A 27977-nucleotide genomic window follows, 5' to 3' on the forward strand; every position below is an offset into this window, starting at 1 on the left:
GCATCCTCAGTCTGCTTGCTCGGCTGCTTGAAAATCCAGGCAGGTATCCTACGCATCTGACTTGTGTGCAAACTGGCCTTGGACTGAACCCAGGGTCTTGTGGTTGCTAGGTAAATGCTCTACCAGTGAGCTGTATCTCTCAGCTCTTGTCCAGTCTCTTACAAGGCCCTCAGAATGCTTTAGATACATATGTAGATAGGTGGATGGATGGAGGATAGATTGACAGGTAGATGATAGAGATGATGGCTAGCTAAGTAGCTTGCTATGCCAATTAGAATTAGACACTGGAAACTGAAAAAACAAAAACCCGGATGATCGGCAATTAATGCACACAATGGCTGCAGGAAGATCTATCCTCCATGTTAGATGCCACAGAGCATAGGCCTCGGAAGAACTGTGCAGCCAGCCAGCCTGCCTTCTGCCCAGAGGTCTAGTGATGGCAGGTGCCCCGCCTTTCCTAGAACCCCAAGCTCAGGGATTAGACAATCCTTCCCCGCTACCACCTGCCTTTGTGCATGGCTTTATTGGCACACAGCCTCCCCCCCCCCCGCCCCAAGTTTTTAGGTTGTCTAGGTCTGCTTTTTCAGTACACAGGTACAGTTGAATAGTTGCAAAAAGACCATATGATTTTGCAAAACTTAAAATATTAATGGTCTGGAGGGCGGCAACCAGTAACAGCAGAGGGCCATGTGCATGGAGCAAAGGGAGTGGGGGGAGTACTGGGTGGTGAGAACCCAGAGGTGACTAGGAGCAAACCCCAGCCCTGAGGGCCACAGCAGTGTGGATTGTTTTCTGGGTGTGATGGGCAGCCGCGGATTCTGAACAGAGGCTCAATGTGATCCACCTCAACTTGTCCAAGGTGCCTCTCTGGCTTCAGTGCAGAATGAACTGCAGGAGTAGGGGTGGAGACAGGGAAGGTTAGAAGACCCCAGGGTGTGCCAGGCTACAGATGGGCCTGTAGGAGGGGAGCAGCTGGGTTCAATCAAAGCGATCAACTCCTCCCCCTGCACAGAAGCCCAGCTTTCAACAGCCAAAGACAACGAAAATTTCCTGAAGGTTTATTTCCTGTTCCTGCACCATCAGAGGGAAGAGAACTGAACACCCACGGGGTCCTCTGAGGACAGGCCACACACAGGGCTCGTGCACACTCAGTTCACATCCAGTGGGACCAAAGTGGTCCAGATGCTTGTGGATTCACAAGACACCCGATATTCTCTCCAAAGGGGTCCCATACAGTCAGATTCTGGGGATTCTTTGAAAGCCAGGTGGGCAGGATGCAGTTCATGTAGGGTGACTGTACTGAGGAGGAAATGGGCCAGCCTCGGAGCTTGGCCACGTTAACCTCCCCTGCTTCAGTGCCCTCTTCCATACAGGGGGATTAGCTGTGGCTCCCCAGGACTGTAACTGGGAAGGAGGGTGTGAATGTGGGTATAATGGCACAGATAGCGAGACACTGCCTGCCTGGGGCAAGCAGCCAGCAGCTGGAGCCCCCTGCCCATGCCCTGCATCACAGCTATCCATAGCAGAGGCTGGCCCAGCAGGGGTCTGAGGAGCCTGTGCCTGTGCTAATACCAGGGTTGTGTCCATGTGGCATCTTGGTTGTAACAGCGACCCTGTTGGCAGCCATAGCCCTAGTATCCACACCTCTCTGTCCCAGGCCTTCCTTTGCTCTCCTGAGAGCCCAATGCCCCATGTGCTGCCAGGCTCTGTCCTCTGGCCTGCGTTGGGCTCCATTTCCCAGAGTCCCTGTTCCATTCCTGACCCCCTGCCTCTAGGGCAGCCTTGCTCCCCAGCCCTCTGCCTACCGCAGGGAAAGAGGATCAGAGTGCCTGCTGGACACCGAGCTGAGCTCCTCCAGCATCACGTCTGCTTTCCTTCTCACAACTAGTTCACTAGAGTGCGCACCACCACTCTGCACAGGCAGCTCAGGGGTGGAGCCCGGATTCCTGTGCAGACCTGCTGGGCTCCCGCTGCGGGTGGTTCTGCCCTGGGAGGGCACCGGGGTGAGTCTGGCCCTCAGCCTGCCTCCTCTGCCTCTGGGCTCACAGCCCGGGCATCCTGGATCCTGCCCCAGGCCTGGCCCTTGCAACCCTTCTCCAGCTGGCACCAGCCCTCTTTCCTGCCTCCCCCCCCCCCCCGCCCAGCACACAGCCACTCCCAGGTCTTCACCATCCCCAGAAAGCCCCAGCGAGGCCCTCCGACTCCCCGGTAGGATGAAGCCCTTTCACAGGCCCCTGCAGCCCGCCTCTCACTGTGGGGTGAACTCTGGAGTGTCTGTCCCTGCTGCTGCTGCTGGGGCCCCTGGGGGATGTCCTGTTCACCTCCCTAACAAGCACCTGACCACATGACAGAACAAAATGCCCAGTGAAGGCTGCCTGCCCCATGGAGCCTACCCCATGAAACATTTAGAAACCCAGGACATTGGGGCCTGACAGAGAAAGGGGCCACAATGACCCATGCCTCCATGGGAAGGCAAGACTTGGGGAGCTGGTCAGCTCACAATAAAGCTGCCTTTCGTTTTTCTATTGGATCATGCACTTTACAGGAACGGCTCCTTGCAATGAAGGAGGACCAGGTGGGATTCTGACGATATAGGTCCCTGTTGTAATGCCACTGAGCATCATCGGAGCTTGCCCTTGACCCTGGAGTTGCTGTGGGGAGATCCCAGCACAGGCTCTGGGGTGGTGGGCATGGCAGGGAACAGCCCACTCAGTGCACTGTGGTCCCTCCCACCTCCCGTGGTTGATTCCTTGCCTTAGTTGACCTTGCCAAGGCTCCAGAATGCTGGGCTGTGGGGTCCTGGCCCTGTGGTCCATCATGGGGGGTGGAAGGGGCACAGGTTGGATTCAGGCAGGGCTGGGTTTGAATTCCAGCACCTCCTTCTCCTAGCTGCGTGATCTTGAGCAATTTGATTAAACTCTGTGTCTCTCTTTCCTTGTGGTGAAATGGAGGTAACATGGTTGGTCTGAATTTTATCTCCTACCCGCTTGCTCCTCTGTCCCTCCTCCTGAATCTGCCATGGCTCCTCAGCACCCAGAGACTATAATCCTGCTTCTCGGCTGAGAGCTGAGGTCTTCCCTCGATCCACCCTGCTTTCCTGCCTCTTCTTCCATCCTATCTTCCACTCCCCTAGGCACTTGCACATCACACCTCTACTGTCCCCAACATGCCACTAAAATGACACACCAGACAGTGTGCTTTAGCTCCCCACCCCTCCCTCTCATGTCAGAGGAAGCCCTACCTGTCCTTCAGGGCTCAGTTCAAATGCTGCCTCCTCCAGGTTGCCTGCCCCAATTCCCAGCATTGGGCATGTGATAGGTGCTCAATAAATATTTGCAAGAATCAAGGAGAATTGGTCCTCCCTCCTGTCCCCACCGTCACTGTTGAAACACACATGGTGCTATTCCAAGTTCAAATTTCCCATGTCTTCTCCACAAACTGTGCGTGCAAAGGCTCCCACACCCTGAATGGATGAAGCAGAGTCCAAATTCCCGGTCCTCTTTCAGAGACAAGTCAGGGCCAGTCAGAGCCCCTTCTCAGGATAATACTACAATGACAAAGCTAAATGCGGATCGCTCCAAGTACCTGGAGAAGCCACCAGGCTCCTAGTTTTCAAGCACTTTTCAGCACACCAGATCAAACTTCACAGATCTCCAAACGTCAGACAGTTAACAGAACTTTTAATCAGAACCCAGGTCTGCTCCAGGACAAATAGAGCCTCCACAAAATCCCAGGGTTCCTTTGGAACCCACAGGCCCTGGCCCCCCTGTATTTGGCATGCAGGGGTGCTGGCCCCCAAATAAGAAAAAGCATGAAACTGTCTAGCCCTGTGCACCCCCCAAACACACCTGGGCTGCAGCCACCTGCAGATACCTGTGCTTCCTAGCTGTTCCCAGACCTCAGGCCTGGCTGCCAGCCCCCACCTCCAAGTCTGGGCTCAGCCACCACCTGCATGGGGATCCTCCCTTACACATTCATCATGCCCAGAAGCCGAGCAGCACCCTAACAGCTCAGGTAAGGGAGCAAACCCACTGCACCCAGCACCCGTGAAGGAGGCCTGGGGCATCCGCACCTAGCACTGATTTCAGGCTAAAGCAAAAGCCACAGAGGGGTCTTGGGTACAGGAGTGATGATCTGAAGATAACAGAGAGCAAGTCGAGAAAACATGCAAGTTCCATGGCTTAAGGTCTCTCCTGCTCCTTCCCCAGCATTAGAGTTCTCAGGAATCTGTCCTGCATGGGGGTGGGGGTGGGGATGGGGGTGGGGGTTGGGTGGGGAGGGTCCCCCCAGCACTCTCCCAGGATACCCACACTTCAGCCACAAGGATCCGAACCTCAACACACACAGACACCATCACCATTGTCTGCTCCTATGTCTCCTATCTGCCCCCGGAGGGCGGCTGCTGGTCCCACTCTGTGTCCCCTGCCCCTTAATGTCCCGCACAAGGTCTGGATCAACCAGCCCATAGAGGGTCCCAGATAGGAATGCCCGAAGCAGGGCTTCGCGAAGCATCCCCGTGGCCCCAGTGCCCTCTTCTGGATGGACTCCTCACGGATACTCACCGGGGTCGGGGCGTTCACCACGGACAGGTTGTACCCATAGAGGAAGGAGGAGCCCAAGGCGCCCACCAGAGAGACGGCGACGAGGGAGCAGGACCAGTCCTGTGAAGGGAGAGGAGAGCACATCAGCGCAGGCCCTTGGGTGCAGAGCCTGGACGGTCCCCCTTAGCTGGGGGAGGCCTCCCTGATAGAATTCCTGTCTGGGGCCAAAAAGGAGCTGGAAGGAGAAGATGGAAAGGTGGAGGTGGGGGGGGGCAGCAGACAGGGTTCCCTCCAGGTCCACAACACACCATTGTCTTCCCAGCCAGGCTGCCAGGGAGCACAGAACCCCGCCTGCTGCCCTTAGCAAGCCATCTGGAAGCAGCCACACGCATCATTTTAGCTACAGGTAGCTAAGGTCTGACCCAGACAGGAGCGGAGAGCAAAGCTAGACTAAGCTGCTGGGCAGCGCCTGGTGCTCACTGATCCCCCTGCCAGGCACTGTTCTGAGAGCTTTCTGGGCGTCATCTGGAATCCCTCCACCAGTGCCGGTGCACCCTATTGCAGAAGTCAGGAAAGGGCACAGAGTTGTCTGTGGTGCTGCCTGGGGTGGGGCCAGGAACCTGGTGGTCACAGCTGCAGCTCCTCCCCAATCCCCCAACTCCACCTGCCTGCGTGTCTGGAACACAGGCATGCCCATGCACACACGCTCACGCTGAGGCATGGATCGACAGCCTGGTCCAAGCACCTTGGAATAAGGACCTGAAGACAGAGAGATAGAACTTGGTGCTGAGAATAAGGCATCTGCCCCCACAGGGGCCTTTCCTGTTGCTCCATCCAAGGATGGCCACAGCCAGGACAGAAACATCCAGCCCCTTGACAAAGACTGACCACCCCGGGCTGCCCTGTGAAACATGGGCCAGATGGACAGGGACCAGGCACTCTGGAAGACAATTTCTTGGCCATCATTTACCATTGAGCATGCATGTCTGTGTGTTTTCTAGGTGCCAGGCCCTGATGAAGCTCTGGGAGCGTTCACAGCAGTGAGCAGGACAAGCGAACAGGGACGCAGGTCCCTGATCCCAATTCCCTTCTCCACCACCTCGTTAACCTCCCTAGGGGGGCTCCAGCAGCCGATGCTCCACCACACAGTGGCAGAAGCCTGAGCAAGCGGTGTGACTTTTCAGAGTCCAGCTTGCCCGCCTGTAAAAGGGCTCTTACTAACATGCCACACTGCTGCCAGGTCACTGAGGGTCAGTGGTTGCCAGATGTCACCAGTGTTCAGAAAGGTGTTTTCTCCTTTTGTTCCTCTCTCTCCACTCCCTCTGGTCCAGCTGCTTCCCAAACAGACTGGCAGAGTTCTCTCTACTTGGTCCACCTGAAGTGCTCCTCCTAGAAGCTTCAGATCTGCGGCCCACAGCCAGCCTCTCCTCTCCTGCCATCTCCTGGAAGCTCCTCCTCCTTGTTTTACTACAGATCTGTTATTCAACTGCCACTTATGACTGTAGTCTTTGGCTTGTTGCAGGGCTGCTCAGTCTCCTCATCTTGAAGATGGCAATGATATTGGAACCCCCTGCTTAGAGAAGGTGTTAAGTGGGTCAGAAGAGAGCCTGGCACTTGCTGGGTGCCCATGAGTGTCAGTGGCCAGGGCTGGATGGTGGCAGGGGTCTTCCTGTGGGAGGGCAGCTGCTGTGCTCCCTGCTCTTTGCTCTGGGCTCTGAGCCTGCTGCAGAAGAGGTGCTCAACAGGTTCTAGGGACCAGGTGGAGGCTGAGGAAGGGCTTGTGGCCAGGGGGATGGTGTTGCCCAGTAAAATGGGGCCAGCATGGTTTTCTGCAGCTTGAGCTGAATGAGATCCATTGATGGGACAGAGTCCCTTCAGAAAAAGCTCTCCATCTCCATCACCTCTTCCCTCTAAGTTCATTCTCTGCGTCTCGTCCTATGGGCCAGTTCCCTGAGCCGTCAGCACCAGCTGTGCTGGGCTATTATCTGGGCCCTACACTCCCTCGATCCCAGTCCTGGTCACCTTAGAAGACATGGTCTCCTCCCTCTCGTCGGCACCCATCAGAATGGGAGCTCCTGGTATGAGGGCCCCTGCAGAGGTGGAGGAGGGCACATGGGAGCCACCTCCCTGCCTCAGCTGCTTCTCTGGAGCCCCCTGCCCCTGGGTGGCCTGCCCAGCCTGCTGCCTCTCCCTCCTGGCACCTGACAGCTCATGCTGCTGCCTGGCCATGCCTGGGGAGGGAGAAGGGGCAGCGGAGCACACACAGGGCAGAGCCTCACGAGGACGTTCTCTGGGTACAGCCGGGCAGCCAGGAGCCGGCCCAGGATGCAGAGGCTCGGAGTAAAACACCACGCAAGGTCACATGGGTCAGAGTGGCTGGTCCAAGCCCAGGCCTCCCTAACTCAGAGCCCAAGGCCCTTTAGCCACACAGCTGCCAGCCCCGGTGGAAACGTGTCCCGCAGAGCCACCCACACCTGCATTCCCCACAGCCTGCCCTTGTGCACCGCGGCCTGAGGCCGGAGGCCATTCTGTGTTTACCTTTCTTCTCCTCCCACCTGGCACCCTGCTCTTCCTCCTCTGGCGGTGACACTCTGGCGGCTTCCTGCCTGATCCGGGAGGGCCAAGGTAGCTCCTGTCATGTGTCAGGGGAGCAGAGCTCAGTTCCCTGGAATCCATGTTTGGTTTCCTTACTATGGGCCCTGGTGGCCCAGCTGACAGCTCGGCCAGGCCCCCGGACTCTGCCAGGGCATTTCCGTGAATGAGGAGGCAGAGTCCACTGGAAGGCCTGGAGCACCCAACAGGAAATGGGGCAATTGGGTCATGCCTGGACAGGAAGTGGGCAACATTTTCTTCCTTGTTTCTAAGTCATTACAGCAACGAGAAAATCCTAAAAAGGAAATCTGTCCTCTGGGGACTTTCACCCAGGGTATGGATTTTTTTCTTTGTCATCATTTTATTTCTCTCTCTTTAGTAAGTCCAACATTCCAGAGGTGGGGAGACTGGCATGAACCCAGGGCACCTTTCTAATCTCTGGGGCAGGGAGCGGTCTAATAACTGGCTCAAGTGTTGCTCAGGTCCTGACTCCTCCACTTCAGGCGAGTCACATTACTTCTCCGAGCTGCCATTACCAGTGCAAGACGGGCTGTTGGTCTCACTCCAGCTGCCTGCAGAGGTACTCCAGGGCTGAAACAGAAACCACACGGCCCACCCTACCCCTAGCAGCACGCTGGAGATGGACGTGGGCAGCCCTGCAGCCCAAGAACAAAGAGCTGCCATGACTCTGTCCTGCTTACTCAGCCCCAGGCCGAGTGGGCCCCTCCTTGCACCACCCTGGCTGACTCAGTAAAAGGAGCCAGGAGGCTGGGACCTGGTGCTCAGCACGACATAGTGAGGATGAATTCCCCACATGGCTGATTCACCCCAAATGTCAGAGAAGGACCTTCATGATGGCGAGGACAGGTGGCCTCTACTCTTTGCTCCTGGAAGCAGATGGCAGACACAGAGGCTGGGAGGGACAGAGGCATGCTTGGTGAATTCAGAGTGCTCGGGCTGCAAATAAGGGGCAGAAGCCAGCAAACTGGGTTTAATGCAAAGCACACATTGAAGAAAAAAAAAAAAAGATGGGGAGAACTGCAGGCGTCCTGGGGGCCGTAATGGCACGTGGGTGAGAAAGCTTTCAGCCCCCACTGCCCTACAGCAGGACAGCGGCTGCTCTGAGCAAATGGGAAACAGACTTCCTCAGTTAGGCTTGGACACGGAGCAGTGCAACCTGGCCGCTCTGTGCACTGGTCGGGGGGGGCGCCTCTGCGAGAGCAGGCTATTTCTTGACTTGGTTTCCAGCCACCTGGCTGCCTTCCTCACTGCATGGCGGATCCAGAGCAGGAGCCCAGTGAGAAGCACTGGGTTACCCCATGCCTGCAAGGGCCGAGAATTCCCTGGGACAGTGCCGGGGAGGCACCGCGCCAGTCTCAGCTGGATCCGGGAGTCTTTCTGGGAGAGGTGACTCCTGAGCACACTCGGGATGGGCGAGCCTGGGGAGGTATTTGAGTGGGGAAGGGCACGGGTGGAGGCTGCCGGCTTGGATGCCTGTTGTATGAGCAGCTCCATAGTTCCCGCTGCAGGTGCAAATTCCAGCGGTGCCAGGAACCAGGCTGTCAACACAGTGGGCCCCAGAGCTGGGCATCAAGCCTGAGGGAGGACATGGAGCCCCACTAGGAACCAGAGACAGCAACCAGGGCTCCCCACAACCTGCACCTCCCCCTCGACTCGTGCACCTACACTTTTCTCCCAAGTGCGTTCACACCCTGTGGCCTGGGGGAGCTGCTAGTCCTGTGTAAGCAGGAAGAACTAAAGTCCAGAGAGGGCATGGAGCTGCCAGCCTCCAAATCCCCAGCAGTGTCTGTCCCTTGTGGCCTGTGGTCCTGTACTCTGCGGTAGATCCTACAGAAGCTCAACTCCTGGCACAGGTGTGGTTTGAAGCAGATCCCAGGTGTTCTAGGGGTGGGGCAGGTGTAGAACCCATGTTCCGCAGTGTTCTGGGTCTGGACTCAGCCTGCTCTGCACCGAGTGCTTCCTCACACACCATTTCCCAGCACTGGCTAAGTACCCACGCACCCAGCTACCCGGCCCCGGCTCGGGCCCTTCGGACTATTAACTGTTCTCACCCTTCAGTGCTCAGCTCCCTCCCCACCTCTGCTCCGGGAGGCCTCCCTGGACCTCCCTCTGCCACTTCTCTGGGCCATGTGCTGCCATTGAGTATGCCTTCCCCTCTGGACAGGAGCTCTCCAGGGACTGTGTGTATCGCACAGGTTGGACCGTGAGTCCCCCCAAATTCACATGTTGAAGTCCTGATCTCTGAAATTGTATCCCAGAATGTGACCGTATTTGGAGACAGGGTCTTTAAAGAGGTAATAAGTCAAAATGAAGTCTTTTGGTGGCCCTAATCCAATCTGACTGGTGTCCATATAAGAAGAGATTAGGATACACACAAACACACACAGGGGGACCATGTGAGGACATAGGAGAAGACACCATCTACAAGGCAGGGAGAGAGGCCGCCGAAGGAATCAATCTGTCAACACCTTGGTCTTGGACTTCCAGCCTTGAGAGCAGTGAGACCATAGGTTCTATTGTTTAAGCCAGCCTGTCTCAGGGGCTTTCCACGACAGCCTGAGCAAACGCACATCAGCCTCAGCCTCTGGTCCCTAGATACACATTTGCTATTGAGCTCAAATCATCTAGAGGGCAGTTCTAAGGCTAGAAGTTTGACTTAGAAATAACTTCTAAGGCTAGAAGCTTGGCGTAGAGATGGCGACAGTTCTCTAGCAGGGAAGTGTTGAGGGAAAGAGGAGCTTTTTATTGAGTGTCATTTAACCAGAATGCATGAAATGACTACCTCCCTTCCCCATTCCACCAGACACCTAGGCACTGGATGCTCGGCTCACCTAAGATAAGCACCAAAAGATACAGTGTCCACTTAGAGGGAATCACATCGACTTAACACAATTCTCCCGTGTCCTTGGGTGACCCAAGGCAGGTGGTGTCATTACACACTGTATGGGGCCCATAATGTCCAGCCTGCCAATTCCACACTAGCCTGGCCATTTGGCAAGTAGACTTGTGTTGATCTTTGTCCTGCCAAATAGAGGCTTATTATGAATATGGGCATCTTTTCTTGCAATGTGTGGTTACGTCCACACCCTTGGGAGGCGACAAGGCACAGATGGGTTGAAGTTTGAGACTGGCTCCATCTGAGAGAGCAAGGAATGGGTTCCATGTCTCTCATAAGGACAATGACATATCACTGTCAGCATCAATGTTCCCTCATTGAGAAATGACCTTAAGAATGCCCCAAGTCCAGAAAGCCACCAGCAGATCAGTACCATGGAGGCTCCTGACTTTCGAGCCTGGCCACAGACTCGCTCTCGTTCCCCCAGTTCCGCCCACGGGGCTCTGCTCCCAGCCCCTGCTAGATCCTCTCTCTGCTGGCCTCACCTTGACCCTGGAGGACGGAGGGCGAGGGGGACGGGAGGGACTGCCCAGGCCACCAGAATGCCCATGCAAGGGGAGGGCAAGAAGCCAGCACTGACCGATTTCTTTCTTGTCGACTTGTTTTCCTTGTTCTCTGCTGCATCCTTTTCTCTGAGCTCCATGGTTTATTCTTCAGATTTTGGACTTGTTGATGTTGTTGTTGCTGAGAAAGAGGAAAAGGGACAGAGCCATTAGGCACTTGCTGCCACAGATGGCAGGTCACAGCAGGTGGTTCCAAATGGCCTCCAAAAGGTTCGTTCCAGTGTAAAGGACGCCAGTGTAAGACACTGCAGTGTCCTCACTCAGGCCCTGGGACCTGGCACCTGCCTGCTCTGGCCCATTTACAAGATGGGGGCTGGGATGAGCTGCGGTGCATCCCACTCCTGCCCTAGGGCTTACTAGACCCAGGCTGCTCCCACACCATTCTCTTCAGAAGGAGCACATTTCAGAAATGCTAGACTGTCTGTCTCCAAGAGGTGAAAATGAAATCAGTGGAAATGAAAACCCAGTGCTGATCTCGCAGCCTGTCAAGTGGAAAAGATCACCAACATCCTCACCCTGATCGCTGCTGAGATGGAAATAGAAACTGCGAGGCTTTTCTGGAGTTTGGAAATGTGTTTCTATTGCCCTTTGGCCCAATAACTTTGTTCGACAAGATTTATCCTAAAGCAGGACTAAAAGTGTGCACAAAGATGGAAGTCCAAAATATTCAGTGCAGCATGTGTGTGTGTGTGTGTGTGTGTGTGTGTGTGATAAAAATGGTATTTAAAAAAAGAAAAATAAAAAATGTCTAGCAGAAAAGTTTAACTACATGATGGCACATTCACACGATGGAAATTCATGTAGTCCTTTAAAATTATGTTCTACAAGAACATTGGATGCCACAGAGAGATGCTCAGAATACATTCTTGGTTGACAAATAAGGGAAGATATATAAATGAACATACTTTTTTCAACACTAAAAATATACATACATAGGTTTACATAATGAAACATTAGATGTGCTTAAATTCTGCATGTTTTCTTACTTAATTTAAAATGTAATATTTGTGCATTACTTATTCAACAGATATTAAGTCCCTAGGGAAGGCTATGGGGATAATCCTGAGCCAGGGTGCCCTCCCTGTCCTCCTGGAGCTGGTGTCAGGAGGAGAGAAACAGCAGAAGAGCATTCAGAGAGCATGTTGACATATGGAAGGTGAGTGGTGGCCCAGCATGGGGAGGGCAGGGGGAAGACAGTAGAGATGCTCAGGGGACAGACACATATTTATGGGCATAGAAAATAGGTCAGAAACAGCCGGAAATGACCTGCAGTTACCCCTTGGCTGAGGTATTGTGGCCAATTTATATCTTATTGTTTTCTCCTAGTTTTCCACACATTGTGACTTTCCCCTGGAACTGTGCAACCTGGTGGCCCTAATAAAATACTGCTGTAACTAGATAAGTTTTTGAAATTGCTTTAAATTAAAAAGAAAAAAGTTTTCTTAACGGAATTAAGCCCTAACAGTCTCAAGTAGCCAAGTAGAGTTAAAATATAATAATAATAATAATAATAATCTCTGAATGCTCTTCTTTCTAATGCAGAAAATACAACCCTGGAAGGACACACCATTCCTATGGGTGGATAGACTCAGCTTGATTGGATCCAGAAGCCATTTCTGCCGCCTGACAAGGATGCAGGTTGGTGAACTGCCTGAGCCCCACTTTAGTGTCGCTGCAGGCCCTGCCTAGAGGGGCTGACACACCTGTCCCACCCCAGCCCACCTGGAGGGCCACTCCAGCCCTGTGCCTGCTTTCCTGACATCTGCAGGCCTCTGGGCCACAGCTTAGGCTGCTGGGCTTGGAGGGCCCTTCCCTTTCCCCTGCCTCCCCTGCAAGGCTCACCTCCTCCGATCATCTATGGGTTTCTTCTGGAAACGGAATGCTCTTCTTCAAGTGCATCCCAGAGCTCACAGCCAGTGGATTGCATGGGCTAAGGGTGTCTGAGATCTCATCGGGGATGGTCCCTACCTGTGAGGCTCATTTTACCCATGAGCTTGCCTAGGCCATGCTGCTGTCATTTAGCAGATGTCTAGAGAACAGTCTAGATGTGTCGTGAAGGTGTTGTGAAGGTGTCTTTTAGATAGGGTTAGCACGTGCAGTGAGCTGTAAAGCAGATGACCCTCCATGATGTGGAAGGCCTCATCCACTAAGCTAAAGACCTCGAGAGAAGCAGCTGACGTCCCTTATGAAAACGGAATTCAGCCTCAAACTGTAATGGAGGTCTTTTGGAATAAGAGTACAACCTCAGCATTGCTGGAATTTCTAGTCTGCTGGCTCGCCTGTGGCTTTGGGGCTTGTCAGCCCTACCATTGCTTGAGCCTATTCCAGGGGAAACAGGGGACAGAGACAAAGACAAGAGGACATGCATACCCATTGCTTCTGCTTCCCCGCAGAACCCTGAGTTACCCCCTCCCCTACTTCTCACACTTGAGGGCTTCAGTGATCCATCTCCCGTCCACAGTCGGACTGAATGCTGGCTGAAGAGATGCACGGTAGGCAGAAGAGGTGGGGTGGGGAGGAGGAGAGGGAAAGAAGGAGAAAATGGGCAGAGGGAGCTAAGTGATGGTTTCTGTGGCTACCACCCCGCCTGCCTCCTGGGGATTGTTCCCAGTCTAGTTCATGTGAATGGCTGCCACGGTGCCACCCCAGGGACCACCATTCACACAGATGACATTGTGACTTTCCCCTGGAATTATGCAACATGGTGGCCCTACATGTGTCTAAGGATGAAGATGGTCTCTTAGTGATGAAGCGGAAGCCAGGATTTGAAAAGACATGAGAAGAGGGAAAAGAGCGAGGCCATTACAGAGACCTGGATCTCCATCAGGCTTTGCTACTGTGACCGAGGGCAAGTTACTAACTCACGAGTCTGCTTCCTTGTCAGTCAGTCATAGACAGCTGCCACTCTCTCATAGTGTGATTTTTAGATGAGGAATCCTGAACTCAGGTGGCCCTGGGAAGGGCCTGCCAAATCCTTGGTGTCTAATGAATGGCAATTGCCATTCAAGGGGCTATTGAAGACTCAGGAAGTGACATATTTGTGGGTAGGAGGAAAGAAGGGTTGTTTAGAAGTACTGATCTTCAGTTTGTGGAACATCTACGTATCAATGTCACCTGGGAACTTGGAAATAAGAGTAGTGCTCAAGCAATAGTCTGGGCTGGACATGAGTTAAGTGGGAATTAGTGACAGAGGACTGGGTAAGGCCACCCAGGGAAGGAGGGTAGAAAGAGGAGATCCCTAAGGAACCCAACCTGGGGGGAAGACAAGGAACGGTAAGTGACAAAGGACACTGAGTTGGAAAAAACAAGCAGAGCCAAGTGTGGAGAAGACAAGAACTGTAAGAGGATGTGAGGGGTCATCTGTGTCGACACTGATTGAGGGCAGTCAAGAAAGAGGAATGAAAAGTGTCCAGGGTATTAGATCACACAGAGCCACTGGTAACTGTTTCAAGGGTGACTTGGATGGAGTGGCCCTGGAGGGACGGAGCACTGGAAGAGGAGCCCGTATGCAGACAGGTCTTCATAGAGCTTCAGCCATGAGGAGGTGAGGGCGGTGCAGGGGGAGGCGTGTGGGGGCAAGGTCGGAACATGGGTAAGTGTGGTGAAGACTTCAGATCCAGAAGTGGGAAAACAGGAGCTCTGTGCAAATTTCCTGTATTCGGGCTGGGGATGTGGTTCAAGCGGTAGCGTGCTCGCCTGGTATGTGTGCGGCCCGGGTTCGATCCTCAGCACCACATACCAACAAAGATGTTGTGTCCGCCGAGAACTAAAAATAAATATTAAAAAAAATTCCTGTATTCTAGCATCTTCTATATCCTGTCTAACACCATCTATAGTCCAATGGCGTCCACATGAAGTGTGAGGTAAAGTGACAGACTAAAGGGGAGAGAGGAGGGCGATCGGGCAGTTGTAGCAAGGTGAGGAGCAGTAATAAGGGAATCCAGGGAACAGCCCTAACACCCAGGTCCGGTTGGCCATGGGCTGGTGTTGAGGGACCCCTCGTGGCTCCACAGTGGAAGAAAACATGGTGGGTGTTCAGAGCATCCCCCGGACTTCTTGAGTTTACCCATGGAGAGAAAACACAATTCCAGCTGTGACCAGAGTGTGGCTTTTGCTGGGCTCCACCACAACCATCCAACGTGGAGCCACCTGGAAATCAAGGTCAGAGCAGGTGTGGTCACAGGTGTGCGAGGAAGGAATGAGTACAGGGAGGGACGGGGTGGGGGGGAGAAAAGCTACTGAGTGGGCGGTAGTAAATTACGGTGTGTAAAATATTGCCCTGTGACAAACAAGGATCCAGAATGTGGGCCCGGGGTGCACTGGACTGTGAGCTCAGCAGTCCCCATGCAGTCAAGGGAGATGAGGAGCGCTCTAGCTCGGGTGCCAAGCCTGTCTAAGCCCTCTCATGACCGGCGGGAGACTGTCTTCTGGGGCACTTCGAGGCCTCATGCAGGCAGCGTGTGCCCAGTGGGACTCTGGGTTCACACCCCAGTTCTACAGCTAATAAACTGACTGGAGACCCTGAACTCTTCTGCACTCCCTTTCTTCCTATTTCAAATGGGGATAATAATAGGATGAACCCCAGGGGCTGTTGTGAGGGTGAAGTGAGTTCATTATTGATGCACACTGCAGATGTCAGGTGCCCTGGAGCCATCGTCATCACCTCCGGAAGCACAGCGGATGGCCTTCCCAGACCACAGGTGCAGCGCTTCCGGACTGACTCAATGATGACATCTCAGGATGGTTAAGACGGCTCACCCATCTGAGCCCACGCAGTGTTTAAATAGAGAACCCTAAGCTCCCTCAAAATAATTGTCTAAGGCTTTAACAGAGTAAATAAAATTTTAAAATTTTATTTACTTAAACAGAGTAAATAAAATAAAATACAAAAGATAAATCAGCAAGAGCTCCGTGCATGGTGAAGAGTCCCAAAACGTCAGCTCCCTGTCTCCCCAACCCGCAGAAACGACACTGATAACTCTGCTCTTCAAGACTAGCCGCCTGCCGGTGCCCATCATTGTGGCCATACAAGTTCTTTAGAGCAAAGTGCTGCTGTGCCCATGGTTGAATAGCCCCCTGCCCCGTCCCCTGAGTGCCTACCTGCCACCTCAGCAGTGCACGATGTCCCTCTCCAGGATGCTCCCCAGGACCCGGCAGTGACAGGGTTAATACCCAGCACAGCAGAGCCCCAGAACTCTGCTCCAGGCAGTCCGATTGGCCCACACCTAGGTTGTCCCAAGGTTAAATATTTAAATAACCACCTCTGCTACTACCCTTTCTGCCATCGATGATATTAAACCCCTGCCTCTGACATGATGCTGGGAGAAGCCGTCACAGAAGTTGGATCTGAGCCCAGACAGCCTGAAGTCAGAGCCTCCCACAGAGCTGTGTTGGGTGCAAGGATAAAGGCAAAGGAAAGGTCATGGCCAGCATGGATGTGTACAGAGGGTCAGCAAACAGCAGCCGCAGGCTCCTCTCCCTCTCTGGCATGGGCCACAGAAGGCCGCCTTCCCTGAAGTGCCTGCATTCCACTGTACTCCCTGTCCACTCCAAGCTGAGCCCCACCAAGCAAAGCCACGTGGTTCCCGCCAGCTGCTGGCCACCAGCTCTCAGCAGAAAACCCCAACCGGGGGCCCCAAGCTCTCCACTGAGTGGCTGACTTGGCTTTTCACTTCCGGGACCCCTGCTGACTTCACCATGACTAAAGCTAATTCCAAAACAAGAAACTGAAAGATGTGAAGAGGGAGAGAATAGAAGAAGGGAATGGAGAGTAGGGGAGGAGGAGTGGGAGGGAGGGAGGGAGGGAGGGAGGATAAAAGGAAGGAAGGAGAAAAGGATGGAGAGGGAGTGACAACATTGGTATCAGACACTGCAGTAATAACCACAGCCACTGTCATCAGCGTAGGTTTCGCTATGCCGTATCAGTGTTTGTCAGGGACACCCCACTGACCCTGTGTGCATTCTGGCTCAGTCTTTCCCAGAACCCTGTAAGACTGATTTTCAAATCCCTCACCTGTCAAACCCCTCACTCCAGCTGTGAATGTCAGTCATCCCAGACACCCTTCCAAAGCAGGCCCAATGCAGCGAGCATCACTCACCCGAGTCCTGGGCTCTCCTCACCTGTCCAGTCTAAAGAGCAAATGGGATGTGTGTCACCGACAGATCACCTCCTAATAGAATCCGGTTATACTGGAGAAATTGTGAAAGACAACAGCATTAATGATTAAACTGCATTCAGCTGTTGCCGCAAACATCTCTGATGCCCATCTTGATAAGCTTAATGGCTAGCTATCTGTGGGTAACTGGGTTTATTAAGAACATGCTGCTAGGGTTTGGATAGGAGGTATCCCCCAGTAAGTTCATGGGATAGACAATGTTGGAATGTGCAGAGGTGACCAAAGATTAAGAGACCTGTAACTCAACAGTGGGTTAATCCATTTGCTGGATTAATAATGGGAAAGGACACCGTACCCATGGGAATTGTAGGCAGGAGGAAATAGGTCACTGGGGGTGTGCCCCTGGGGACTATATCTTATTCCCCTGGCTCCTTCCTCCCGCTCTCTGTCTGTCTGTTTGTCCGTCTGTCTCTCTGCTTCCAGGCTGCCAGGAGGTGAGCAGTCTTCCTCTGCCACATCCTTCCACCATGATGTCCTGACTCACCTCTAACCCAGACAATGGAGTCAGGTGACCATGGACCGAACCTCTGAAACCGTGAGCCTAATAAACTTTTCCTGAAGTTGTTTTTGTCAGGCATTTTGGTCACAGTGACAAATGCTGACTAACACACATGCCCAGGTGTGGCTCAGCATGTTCTGGATTGAGCTCTATAAACATGGATGTGGCTGCGGCACTGTAGCATGCTGATGAAGTCCTCTGGGCATAGACCGAGGAGTGGGGTAGCTGAGACCCCTTCTCTTTGACATGAGGAGGTTCCAGTGGAGACCCAGCCGGAAGAGAGGGGAGCGTCCAGTGAGGTGTCATGGGAGGGTCCCAAAGCAGGGACACATGAAACAGGCTCAGCAAGCCCTGAGTCCAGGTGAGCCGCACAAGGAGGGAGCTCCTGGTCCTCGGTCCACGTTGGCAGGAACTCAGCCCTGGAGAAGCGCCTAGAGCAGCCACCTGTGCAGTGCTGTGCCACCACCACTGCCGTCGTCCCTGTTTCACGAACACCGCGTTGCCGTCTTGCCCGGGCTCCAAAGTGACGCGCACTTGCTAATCCTTCTCACTCTTCAACAGCCTGAGACACGTGGAGCGCTGGAGTGGCAGAGGGACATGGTAGGAAGAGCTGAGTGACCTGGGCAGCCAGGGCAGGATCCAAGCCCAGCCCAGGGCTGAAAAGCCACCTTCAGGCCCATCCCTGCAAGAGGTGAGGGCACAGGGAGCCAAGGGCGGTGTTCAGGGGGAGTACGGAAGGAAGGGCACCTGGGGTCCCAGCCCCAAGGGAGAGGGATGCTGTGTCCAGCTCAGCCATCTACTCAGGTCTGGAAAAACAGGTCTTGGGGGAACCAGGAAAGGCTTATTACATTTCCCCAACATCCGTTCAGAGCAACAGGCCACCTCCTCTGGGCTCATTCCATTTCCCTGGTGTCATGGTGTTGACAAAGGGGTGGCCTAGCGCAGGAAGAAGCCATCGAATCTGTGGGAGACGCCTGCAGGAGATGTCTGTAGCAATCAACCTCCAATGTCGCACCCCTGGGCACTAGGAAGATGGCATCTCTGGGAGAGCTCTCCTGTGCCTAAGAGGACAGGCACCAAGGCCCAGGTCACCTCTGGGCAGAAGAGTTGCTTTCCCAGGACCTTCAGACCTTCTCTGCATACCCAGCTAGCACGTGGGCTCTTTTTAGCTGTAATACAGGATTCCCACTCCAGGGTGGTCAGCCAATGGTTTAGCCACACCGAGAGGGACAGGACACAATGAGGACTGCCCGGGATTGGACGTCAGATGTCTGAGGTCCAAATCCCAGCTTGCCTCTTCCCAGCCGAGTCACCCTGGACACACCATGCCTCTGCAGAGTGGGGGAAGGAGCTACTTCCTCAAGGTCATGTCCGGGGGATCAAATGAGATACTGCCCTTGAGCTTGCCTGCCATGTAGCAAGTGTCCAGAATGTTTACTATCCTGTAGGGGAAATCTATCTCTTTATTATTATTTTCATTTATTTATTCATTTTCAAATGTTTACGGGGCACCTACTAAGTACCCAGCATAGGGCTAGATGCTAAGAAGGCTGAAAATAGCAGTAAATTTGTTACTTCTATCCAATAATTCACAATGTATTGAAAGAATGAACCAAGGAGCCGGACCTACATTTAGTAAGCACCTACTGTTGCCAGGCACATGTCATGCATAAGCCTCACTGAGTCCTAGAGCAGAGCATTCCGTTGTGTGTCTGTGGATACTGAAGTTTAAGGATTAGACCACACATCCAAAGCAACATCTGTGGGTGAGCACTAAGGTTTAAAGCGAGACCACTCACAATCCCATTTCTTCCCCACTGCCCCGTGGGGAAGCTTTTCACCCAGGGAGACAAGCCCACCAGAGACCCTCCAGGGCCTTGAAGGCAGAGACAGTTCTCTTTTCTCATTTCATTTGTCCAACACCTAACAGACTTCTCATTTTGGAGGATTCCTCACTGGGTCTACGGGCATGTGCCTCTTGTCCTCTTGAATTTCTCTGCAGCAGTGATCTCATTTATCTTCAGCACACACAATTTCTTCCTCTGTTGGATCCTTCCGGGCTATGAAGGAAAATGTTTTACTATCACCCATCTAAAAAATAAAAAGACTTAAGGGGTTTTTGCAAAGATGGAGAAAAAATGAAACCCTCATACAACACCAGGGGCAGCATGAAATATTTTAGCTGCTGTGAAAATAGTTTGGTGATTTCTCAAAAAGTAAACAGAGTTGCCATGTGATCCAGCAATTCCACTCCTCGGGCATACCCAAGAGAGGTGAAAACAGGTGTTCAAACAACGCTTGTACACAAACGTCCAGGGCAGCGCTCTTCACAGTACCCGGAAGGTGGAAACAGCCCACTGTCCACCACTGAACGAAGGGATAAACAAAATCTAGTCTATTTGTATAGTGGAATAATATTATTCAGTCATGAAAGGGAATGTGAGACCGACATATGCCACAACATGGCTGAGCCTTGGGAACGTCATGCTAAGTGAAAGGAGCCTTCAGGGAAAGCCACATCTTGTATGACCGCATTTATACAAAATGCCTAGAATTTGCAGATCCCCAGAGACAGAGCGGATTAGTGGTTGGCCAGGGTGGGGTGGAGCAGGGAATGAGTGCACCTATTGAAGAGTAACCGTCGCCTTTTGGAGTGAAAAAGACCTTCAGGAACTAGATGGACACCGTGGTCCTACAACATGGAACGGGCTAAATGCCACCAAGTCATTCACCTTAAAACGGCCGACTTATGCTGTGATTTCACAAGAGAACGCCACAGCCACAGGTCTCCATTATCCATCAGTCGATAACACTGGAAAGGGCCCTGAATTTCAGGTTTCTGCCTAGGATGGGCTGTCTGTGCACAAGGGGACCTTCAGGAGTGCCTAAGTTCATGGTGACTTTAAGAGTGGCAGATGTCCCAGCATTGGGGAAGGGACAGGCCTGGAAAGGTGTGTGGAACCTCAGGCTGAACTCACATTGCCCATCCTTCCCGATGTCTCCTTCCTCGTTCTTCATTCCTTCCCTCCTCCCCAAGCCCTGGGCTGCCCACTGCAGACAGGACGCAGGTCTGTCCTCCTGGGTCAGCGCAGTGACGAGCACTGCCCATGTGTAGGGGGCGGGGCAGGTGGGGCACCTCTGCACCTTCCTCCCGGAGTCGATATGACCTGGAAGTGCTCTTAAAACAAAGACAAAGACGGTTCCCCCACAACAACCCAGGTGTCCTGCTGTATTGGTTTGGGAACCACTGGGCCAGATGTGAAGGCCCTTCGGGGCTTTTTGTTCCAAGTCTAGGAAAAGACAGAACTCTTCCTATTGACTCCAGTCCACTGGGCCTGCCAGACCACGTGGGATCTCTGGTCCCCACAGTGGCCCTCAGCCAGAGGCCATTCACCTCTCCATTTCACAGATCAGGAAACTAAGGCTTAGAGGCTCCTGAAGGCTGACTCTGAGACACTAGGAGCTCAAGGACGCGGCCCCAGCTGCCAGCCTCTGCCTCTCGAGCTGTTCTACCAGGTCAGAAGCAGAGGAGTGAGCGGCTGGGCTCCTGACACAGTTGGCCGGGGAGCCGGGGCTCCGATGGTGCACTGGCTGCACATAGCTAAGAGAGAGGGCCCAGGGCCAGTCACATCCGGAGGAGCCGCCACTCCACACTGCCTGCCTCTGCCCGCCTCCCACTTCCAAGATCAGAAAAAAGAAGCAGCTTCACCCCGTGAGAGGAGCCAAGCTGCCATCAGCATCGTGAAGACCAGGGTTTGGTGGTCAAGGGTTTGCCTGCTGGGGCACCGTGCCCTGTAGTTCTGGGCGAGCCTAATCGCTCCAAAGCTGTGCACAGTCTGAACACAGCCTGCGCTGTTGACGGAGCCCGTCCCTGAGGACAGGTTTCCAGACCAGGTGGAGCGCGAGGAGCTGCGCCCTGCGCAGAGGGTAGGGAGGCCCCTCGGCTCCCAGCCCCAAGTCGGCTCTATCTTCCCACCCTTGAGGAGGGTCGGAAACCCAGTAGGATGCCAGGAGGGACCCCCCACATTAGTTGTCTTTTAAAGGAGGAAACAGTGAGTGTTTCCAGTTGTAAAATTCTCAAATCTCAGTCCTTGCCAGGGAGGGACAGAGGAGCCGGGCAGAAATCCTTCCTTGTAGAACTGGCCACAAGCGGCTCGGCAGCTGCACTGCTGGAAGACGGCACCCGGACTCCCAGCACCCTGGCGTGGACAGGCTCAACTGCCCCAACACTGTGTGGGGTGGGCTCAGGGACACTGGGACCCTCCCCATGCACTGCTCCTTCTCACAGGCAAAGCCGGGGCTGGGGAAGCATGGGCGCTTGGCTGATGTTCCATGAGCCTGGGTTTCCACTCGTTGCCCTGCTGTCCGCCCAGTGGTGTGCTGAGCCCTGCCCCATGGTTGGCCCACCGATCATAGGCACTGTGCAAGGCAGGAAGGAGCCGGCAGTCCAGTGGGCATCAATTAGTCACCAACAACCACGCCTCTTAATTGGCGTTTAGATCAATTATGGCAAACTCTAGAAAGCGGTACAGGGTAGGAGGAGAGGCCGAGCCAGCTGACTACGGTCTACTGCTCAGACTGGGGGGGGGGGGCGGTGCGAGCAGGAAGTGGGGTGGGCTAGCAGGAGGAACAGTGGGAAGAAAGGGCCTGGGGCTGGGGGGAGCTTGTGTTGGGGGTTGAGAGACCCGGGTGGCTGGAGCTCTCGGCTGTGGCGTGGGACAAGGCCAGGGAAGTGGCACTGGGTCCTGAGAGCAATGGAAAGCATTGGGTGGGGAGATCAGGTCACCTCTTTACAAAGTTCTGCCTGTGGTCACATGGAGCTGGGATGTGGGGATTGGGGGAGATTTGGAAGATGGTGACGCAGTGGAAGCAGGAAGATTAATCTGGTCCTTGAAGAGATAGACTATTACTGCTGCTGAGGCTAGTAACAGTAAATCACTGGAAGGTGGACTCAGGTTGGCAGGAGATGGCCCTGCATGCTTAGCTCCAGGGTGCCTGGCCCATGCCAGCAGGAGCCCCTCGTTGGCCACTGTCACTACCTGGGACTATGCAGACTGCACACCAGGCTGCAGAGGGAGGTGAGACCCTCCTCCATATGGAGGGAGCAGCTCAGCTCCACGGGCAGCACATGGACTTTGGCTGGTTTCCAACTCTGACAGCACAGCCGGTGACGCCATGCAGCCAAGCAGAGCTGCAGGTGCCTTTCTTTGTAAAGCAAAAACTTGACCTCTCTTTCCAGGCCCAGAGCCGGGCGCTGGGGAGCTGTTCACGGAAGCTCAGCCCTGCTATGGGGGTGCACCTCCTCTCCACGTGACCCTGAGTACCAAACTCAATTTGCTCCTTTTGTCTGGGGCTCTGTCGAAATCAAATTTCCACTTGGTGACTAGTCACAGCTTACTTGACTCTGTCACGCTGGACTGTGCTACAGGAAGGAATGAAGGCTGTCTGGCAACGACAGGTAGATGTGCAGTCCTGACACCCCACCTGTCCACCAACCCTGGCTCCCCGCTCCTGGCTCTGCCCATCTAGTCTTGGGCGGCTCCTCTCTCCATTCTGCCTGTCTGGCTCCCATGATCAAATCCAGTTCTCAGCAGGCTGCACATGGTCCCCCACCTCTCCAGCCTCTGTCAGCCAAGAAGGAGCAAATCGTTCCTGCCCTTGCACTCCCCTCCCACGCTGCAGCAGATGTTCTGAACCCATCAGGCCACTTTCCAGTGAGCCAGACCACATGGGATCCCTGGTCCCCACAGTGGCCTCATCCTCAGCATCCTTCTGGGCACAGTGCCGCAGGCATTCCTCGGCGCTGGGGTCTGGGTGGCCCCGGGGGCCTACCTGCTGGCCCTCGCTGCCGCGTGCCCTGCTTTGTGAGCACGTGCTCCACGGCAACCTCCTGCCCATCACCTCAGCTTCTCCTGGACTCTGTGCCTGTCCAGATGCTGCCTCCACCTCCCTCCCAGGTTCATCTAACAGCCACAGCGGGGGAGCTAATGACTTCATCCTCCTACCCAGGACACTGCACCCGAGCTGCCAGGACCCCAGATACCCCAGGACTCCACGGAGTTTAAAATGGCAAGTTCATTCTTTATTGACATGGTTTTCTCAATCCTAAGAGAGACAGTGTTGATAGGGAAGAAGAGAGGAAAAGACCCTGAGGGGCCGGGGCTGTATTTCTAGCTCATAGATGGAGCATTTGCTCGGCATGTGCGAGGCCCTGGGTTCCAGCCTCAGCCCCACCAAAAAAGCAAAAAAAGAAAAAAGGAACATGGCATAGATGTCATTGAGCACAACGTTCATCCTGGCTTCTTTGGAACATTTGTTACTCACACCCTATCTGTAGAGAACCCTTTCTTCACACCTAAGGGAGACTCCATGGTTGGCTGTCCAAATGTGGCTATTGCCTGATTAGACTAGCAAAATACCTGCTCCATACTCATCTACTTATTTTCTCACTCAACAGATACCTACAGAATCTGGCCTGAAAATGCTTGGTCACAGGTTGGGGAATCAAGGCCCAGAGAGGTGAAACTACTAACCCAAAGTCACCCAGCAATAAAAAGGCAGAAGGACAACTAAGCTGAGCTCCCTCGGCCACAGTAGCTCCTGAGGCATGTTGGAGTCCCCTGGCTCTCCAGGAACAGGTTTTCTTTCAGCCTGGGCATGGGAAGCTCGGGTACAAAGCCCTGGTGGGGCCGATGACCTTTGACTTTAGACCAACTTAGATGACAGCTCTGGCATCAGCCTCGTCAGCCTGTTGAAAACACTGAACTTGGGCAATGCACTATCTTCTGCCCACTCTGGTTTCTGTCACTTTGACTCCAGGCCCTGCAGAACAGTGTGGCCTGCAGATTTCTGAGGTCCGAGGTCCAAGGGCTGCTAGCACCCAGAGCTGCCATGCTGAGCCTCTCTTTCGGCCTGTCGCCAACATTCCTGGTCTTTGGCCCGTGAGCTCTGGGCACAGCCCCCTCCACTGACTCAGCAGAAGGCAGACTGAAGTCCTCCCTCCACAGTGCCCTTGGCCCTGAGCCAGGCTCTCTCAGTCCAGGGACTCCCAGACCCTGGGGAAGGAGGTGCTCAGTGCTCAGAGCTCGGCCTGGGCCAGCCCACAGGGTTCCAGCTGCCTCCTTCCTGGCTGCTTGGCCCTGAGCTGTCACTGATCAATTCTGAACTTCAGCTTCTGCATCTGTAAAATGAGAACAAAAGCAACCAGCACAGAGCTGTCCCTGGGAGGGCTCCTTCCGCGGCTGCGACCGGGGACAAGGTCACCCGTCCATGCCTGCAGGTTCTGCATGTGGGTTCAGCCACTAGCCAAAATACCCTTAAAAGAACTACCTCTGTACTGAACACTGACATTTTTCTTATCGTTATTCCCTAAACAACATAGTAACAACTGCTCATGTGGCATTGACATCAAGTTAGGAATTGTAGGTCACCCAGAGATGATCTAAAGTCCACAAGAGGGCGTGCACGGCTCATATGCAAATACCATGCCATTCTATAGAGGGGGCTCGAGCATCTGTGGAGTTTGGTATCTGTGGGGCATCCTGGTACCAGTTCCCTGTGGGTACCAAGGGATGGCTGCACCGGGAAGAGTTAACTGATCCTATTAGACCAGCACTGACGATGAGTTCAACCTTTGGATTTTCATACATGTGAATAGTCTGACCCTGTTCATGTTCCCTTAAACCTGAGTCTTGGTCTCTCATCTGTAAAACTGGAAAAAAAATGCACCTAATTTTCACACTGGGTCCAGATTACAAGAGACGATGAATGAACACTTCTCACAGGGCTGAGGAGGACAGAGGTCCGTTGTTCTCAGCCGGCAGCATTAACCAGGCTGCTTCTCCTCCGTAATTCCTCGAGGCCTTTCAATACTGCTCTTTTTTTAAAAAAGCTTGTTGAGTATGATTTTCACACCATCAAACAGACCCCTTGTTGCTGCTGAATGCTGTTCAGAGCAGTCATGTGACCATGACCACTATCTAATTTGGGGGATGTTGCCATCATCCCCCAAAGAAACCACGTGCCCATCGGCAGTCACTCTCTGCTCCCAGCCCCTGGCATCAGTCCTCCAGGTTCTGTCTCTGTAGGTTCTAGAGCTGCCTTTTCTGGACATTTTGGAAAAACGGAATCGCGCAGTGCGTGACCTGCCATGTCCGGCTCCTTCCCCTGAGCACCACGGTTTTGATGTCCGCCCTGTGGCATCGCCTTCTCTGTGACAAGCCCTCTCTCACACCTCATCTCCCACCTTCTTCCTTCTCCTGGACGCTCATCCTATCTCAGATGTCATAATGGTCCCTGCTATGGTTCGGGTCTTCAATGTCTCCCAAGTCCCTATGTTAGCAGCTTGGTCCCCAGTGAGCTGCTGTTGGGAGCTGGTGGAAGCTTCAAGGGGTGGGGTCTCCCGGGAGACTTTAAGCTGTTGAATGGTGTGCCCTCGAGGGGGACCATGGGGAAAAGGTCCCCTCCTTGTCCTGTCCTTCCTGCTCCTTGTCCATGAGGTGGGAGCCCTGCTCCCCCACATTCCCTCCATGATGCGCTGTGGGCCCACAGCAACGGGGCCAGCCGACCACTGATTGAACCTCCAAAACCGAGCCAAGCTAAACCTCTTCTCTTTACAACTTGATTAGAGAGGTATTTGATTCAGTGCTGAAGGACTGACCAACCCAGTCCTCCATCCCACCTGGCCCAGGCCTTTGGCCTCTCCACCAGGACATCAGCCTGCGGGTCTCCCAATGGCCAGTCTCCACCCTCTGCTTCTGTAGAGAGGCATCCCTGGAGAATTCTGCCTCAAAGACTGATAAAGCCTTCACAGCTCTGTTCCAAAGCTTTCAACGCCTCCCACTTCCTTTTGGATGAAGACTAAGAGAAGGAGGGGGAGGGGACGGGGAGGGAAGGATGGCCCTTACTCAGGCCTCTTCTGGGCAGCGTCGTGCCAGCAGCACCCTGTCCTGACCATGCCCCATCCATACCCTGGCCCTCGGCACAGAGCAGCCCTGGGCTTCCACACCCTGGCCTCTTCTCCACTGCTGCTTTGTCATGCCCCGTCACAGCAAGGCCCTCCCTTCGCCTGCTCTCCTCACCTGACCGGGTCCCACTCACTGGCAGGACTTTCCTAAGCAGCCTGTGAGCTGCCCCAGGCAGAGGCCCCATGCCCCTCTGGGATCCAGGTCTTTCAACCCAGCGCCTATGGCAGGCTCAGAGCTGAGCTCAGCCAGCTGAGTAAGTGGCGGTGGCTTCTGTTTTTGAGAACTGATATTGATCTGCATTTAACTGTAACTGTTTGAGTGATCTTCAGAATTAAGCATGGAGCGATGCCAAGCCAAGAGCCCTGGAAGGGAAACAGCCCTGAGCCCTGCGAGGAACTAGCTTGCTTTCCAGTTACTGCTCACCTCCCTTGAGAAAGCTGGCCTTCATCTGCAGTGTAACGGTTTCTTCAACTGCTTTGGCTTTCTTGCAATACAGGAACAAACAAAGACTCAGAGAGCTCGAATTACTTGCCTGAGGTCACACAGCCAGGAACTGGAACTGAAGTGGGGCAGACCCCTCCTCCATCTTTTCCCACCCCAGGCTGCCCTCCGAACATGAGAGAAACTGAACTGCAGTTACTGCGCTCTCACCAGCACAAGAGAGTTAGAATTTCTTCTAAATTTTAGAGAATTTGATGAAGAGCCGAGGAGCAGAGGAGACTGGAACTCTCCTAGACCAGCCAGCTCTCAGCTCCTGTTGGTGTTAGGACCATTTAGAGATTGAGTGATTAGACTCTAGAGAGAAGAAGGTGAGCCCTCCTATCCGGACCCCTGGGGTCCACTTGGTCAGGAGCCTCCTGAAAGCATTCTAAGTGACAGGCTTCTTGGGTGACCTGTGGTGTCCACTGGCTGTCGGCCAAGCCACAGACAAATCTCAGTTCGACATCTTCCTTCCAGCAGCAAGACTGACTGCAAGATGTCCTGTCTTTGTGATTTGAGTCGGAGGGAGATGAAGCCACCCTTCAAGCAGTACTCACGGGGCGTCACCTTCAAGAGGTGGCACAGAGGACGCGGATTCTCCAGCCAGACCCTTTTCTCCGTGTGCTGGCGAGGGAAGCTCTGCTGGGAGTCTGTCCAGCTGGGGTGCTGGCCCTGGTCCACTCTCCTATGCCAAGGCAACTCACCCAGCCCCTGGCACTGGTTTGGTGAATACCTGCTGGGACTTTTCACTAGAACTAAAAAGACTTGGGGACTTGCTTGCTCCTGCTTGTCCCCACAGAGGCCAAACAAGAGAAGGAGGGAAAGGAAATGAGGCCTGGCTGTGGAGCAAAACGGAAGGGGCCGGGCAGCCCAGAGGCTTGGAGGTCGCAGAAGTCTGGATGGCTTCTTGCCAAGAACAGAACCCGCCCTTTGTAAGAAACTGCAGGGAGGTGGCCGCCTGAACAGGCCCTGCAGTTTGGAATAGCAGTGTCCATGTCCCCTGCAGGGGCAGCCAAGGTACTCGGTAAATAAACAAATGATTATGAGCCGAATACCAAAAACTGTTCGTGGTATTTTCCAGAAATGTGTTCGGTTTTGCTTCCTTTTACATTTTCAATTTATTTCTAAATCTCTTGTGTTTTTCTGTTCTAATTGTGGAAACATTTGATCATGAAAATTGAACTTCATTTTAAAATAAAGTGCAGACAGTGGCTTGTGGGTTTTGAGTTGCATCCCACAACTG

The 27977-nt window shown here is 53.8% G+C and overlaps 1 protein-coding gene across 3 annotated transcripts in view; it reads right to left on the reverse strand.

The window, feature by feature from the left end:
- SLC2A9 (solute carrier family 2 member 9) overlaps positions 1 to 27615 on the reverse strand; it is a 143714-nt gene extending 116099 nt beyond the window's left edge. Inside the window, exons 1-3 of one of the 3 annotated variants that reach the window (XM_081303941.1) lie at positions 27292 to 27615; positions 10631 to 10734; positions 4563 to 4661 (exon numbers count right to left, since the gene is read on the reverse strand). In XM_081303941.1, the coding sequence (XP_081160067.1) occupies positions 4563 to 4661; positions 10631 to 10693 (162 nt within the window). In that variant the 5' untranslated portion in view covers positions 10694 to 10734; positions 27292 to 27615. Of the gene's footprint in view, positions 1 to 4562; positions 4662 to 7079; positions 7318 to 10630; positions 10735 to 26677; positions 26827 to 27291 lie in introns of those variants that run through there. The other 2 variants (XM_081303940.1, XM_081303939.1) reach the window with 2 other exon arrangements.
- Between the last annotated feature and the right edge of the window lie 362 nt (positions 27616 to 27977).

The sequence above is a fragment of the Spermophilus citellus genome (genome assembly GCF_964194105.1).
Source record: "Spermophilus citellus genome assembly, chromosome: 8".
In the NCBI taxonomy this organism is placed as follows: Eukaryota; Metazoa; Chordata; class Mammalia; order Rodentia; family Sciuridae; genus Spermophilus; species Spermophilus citellus.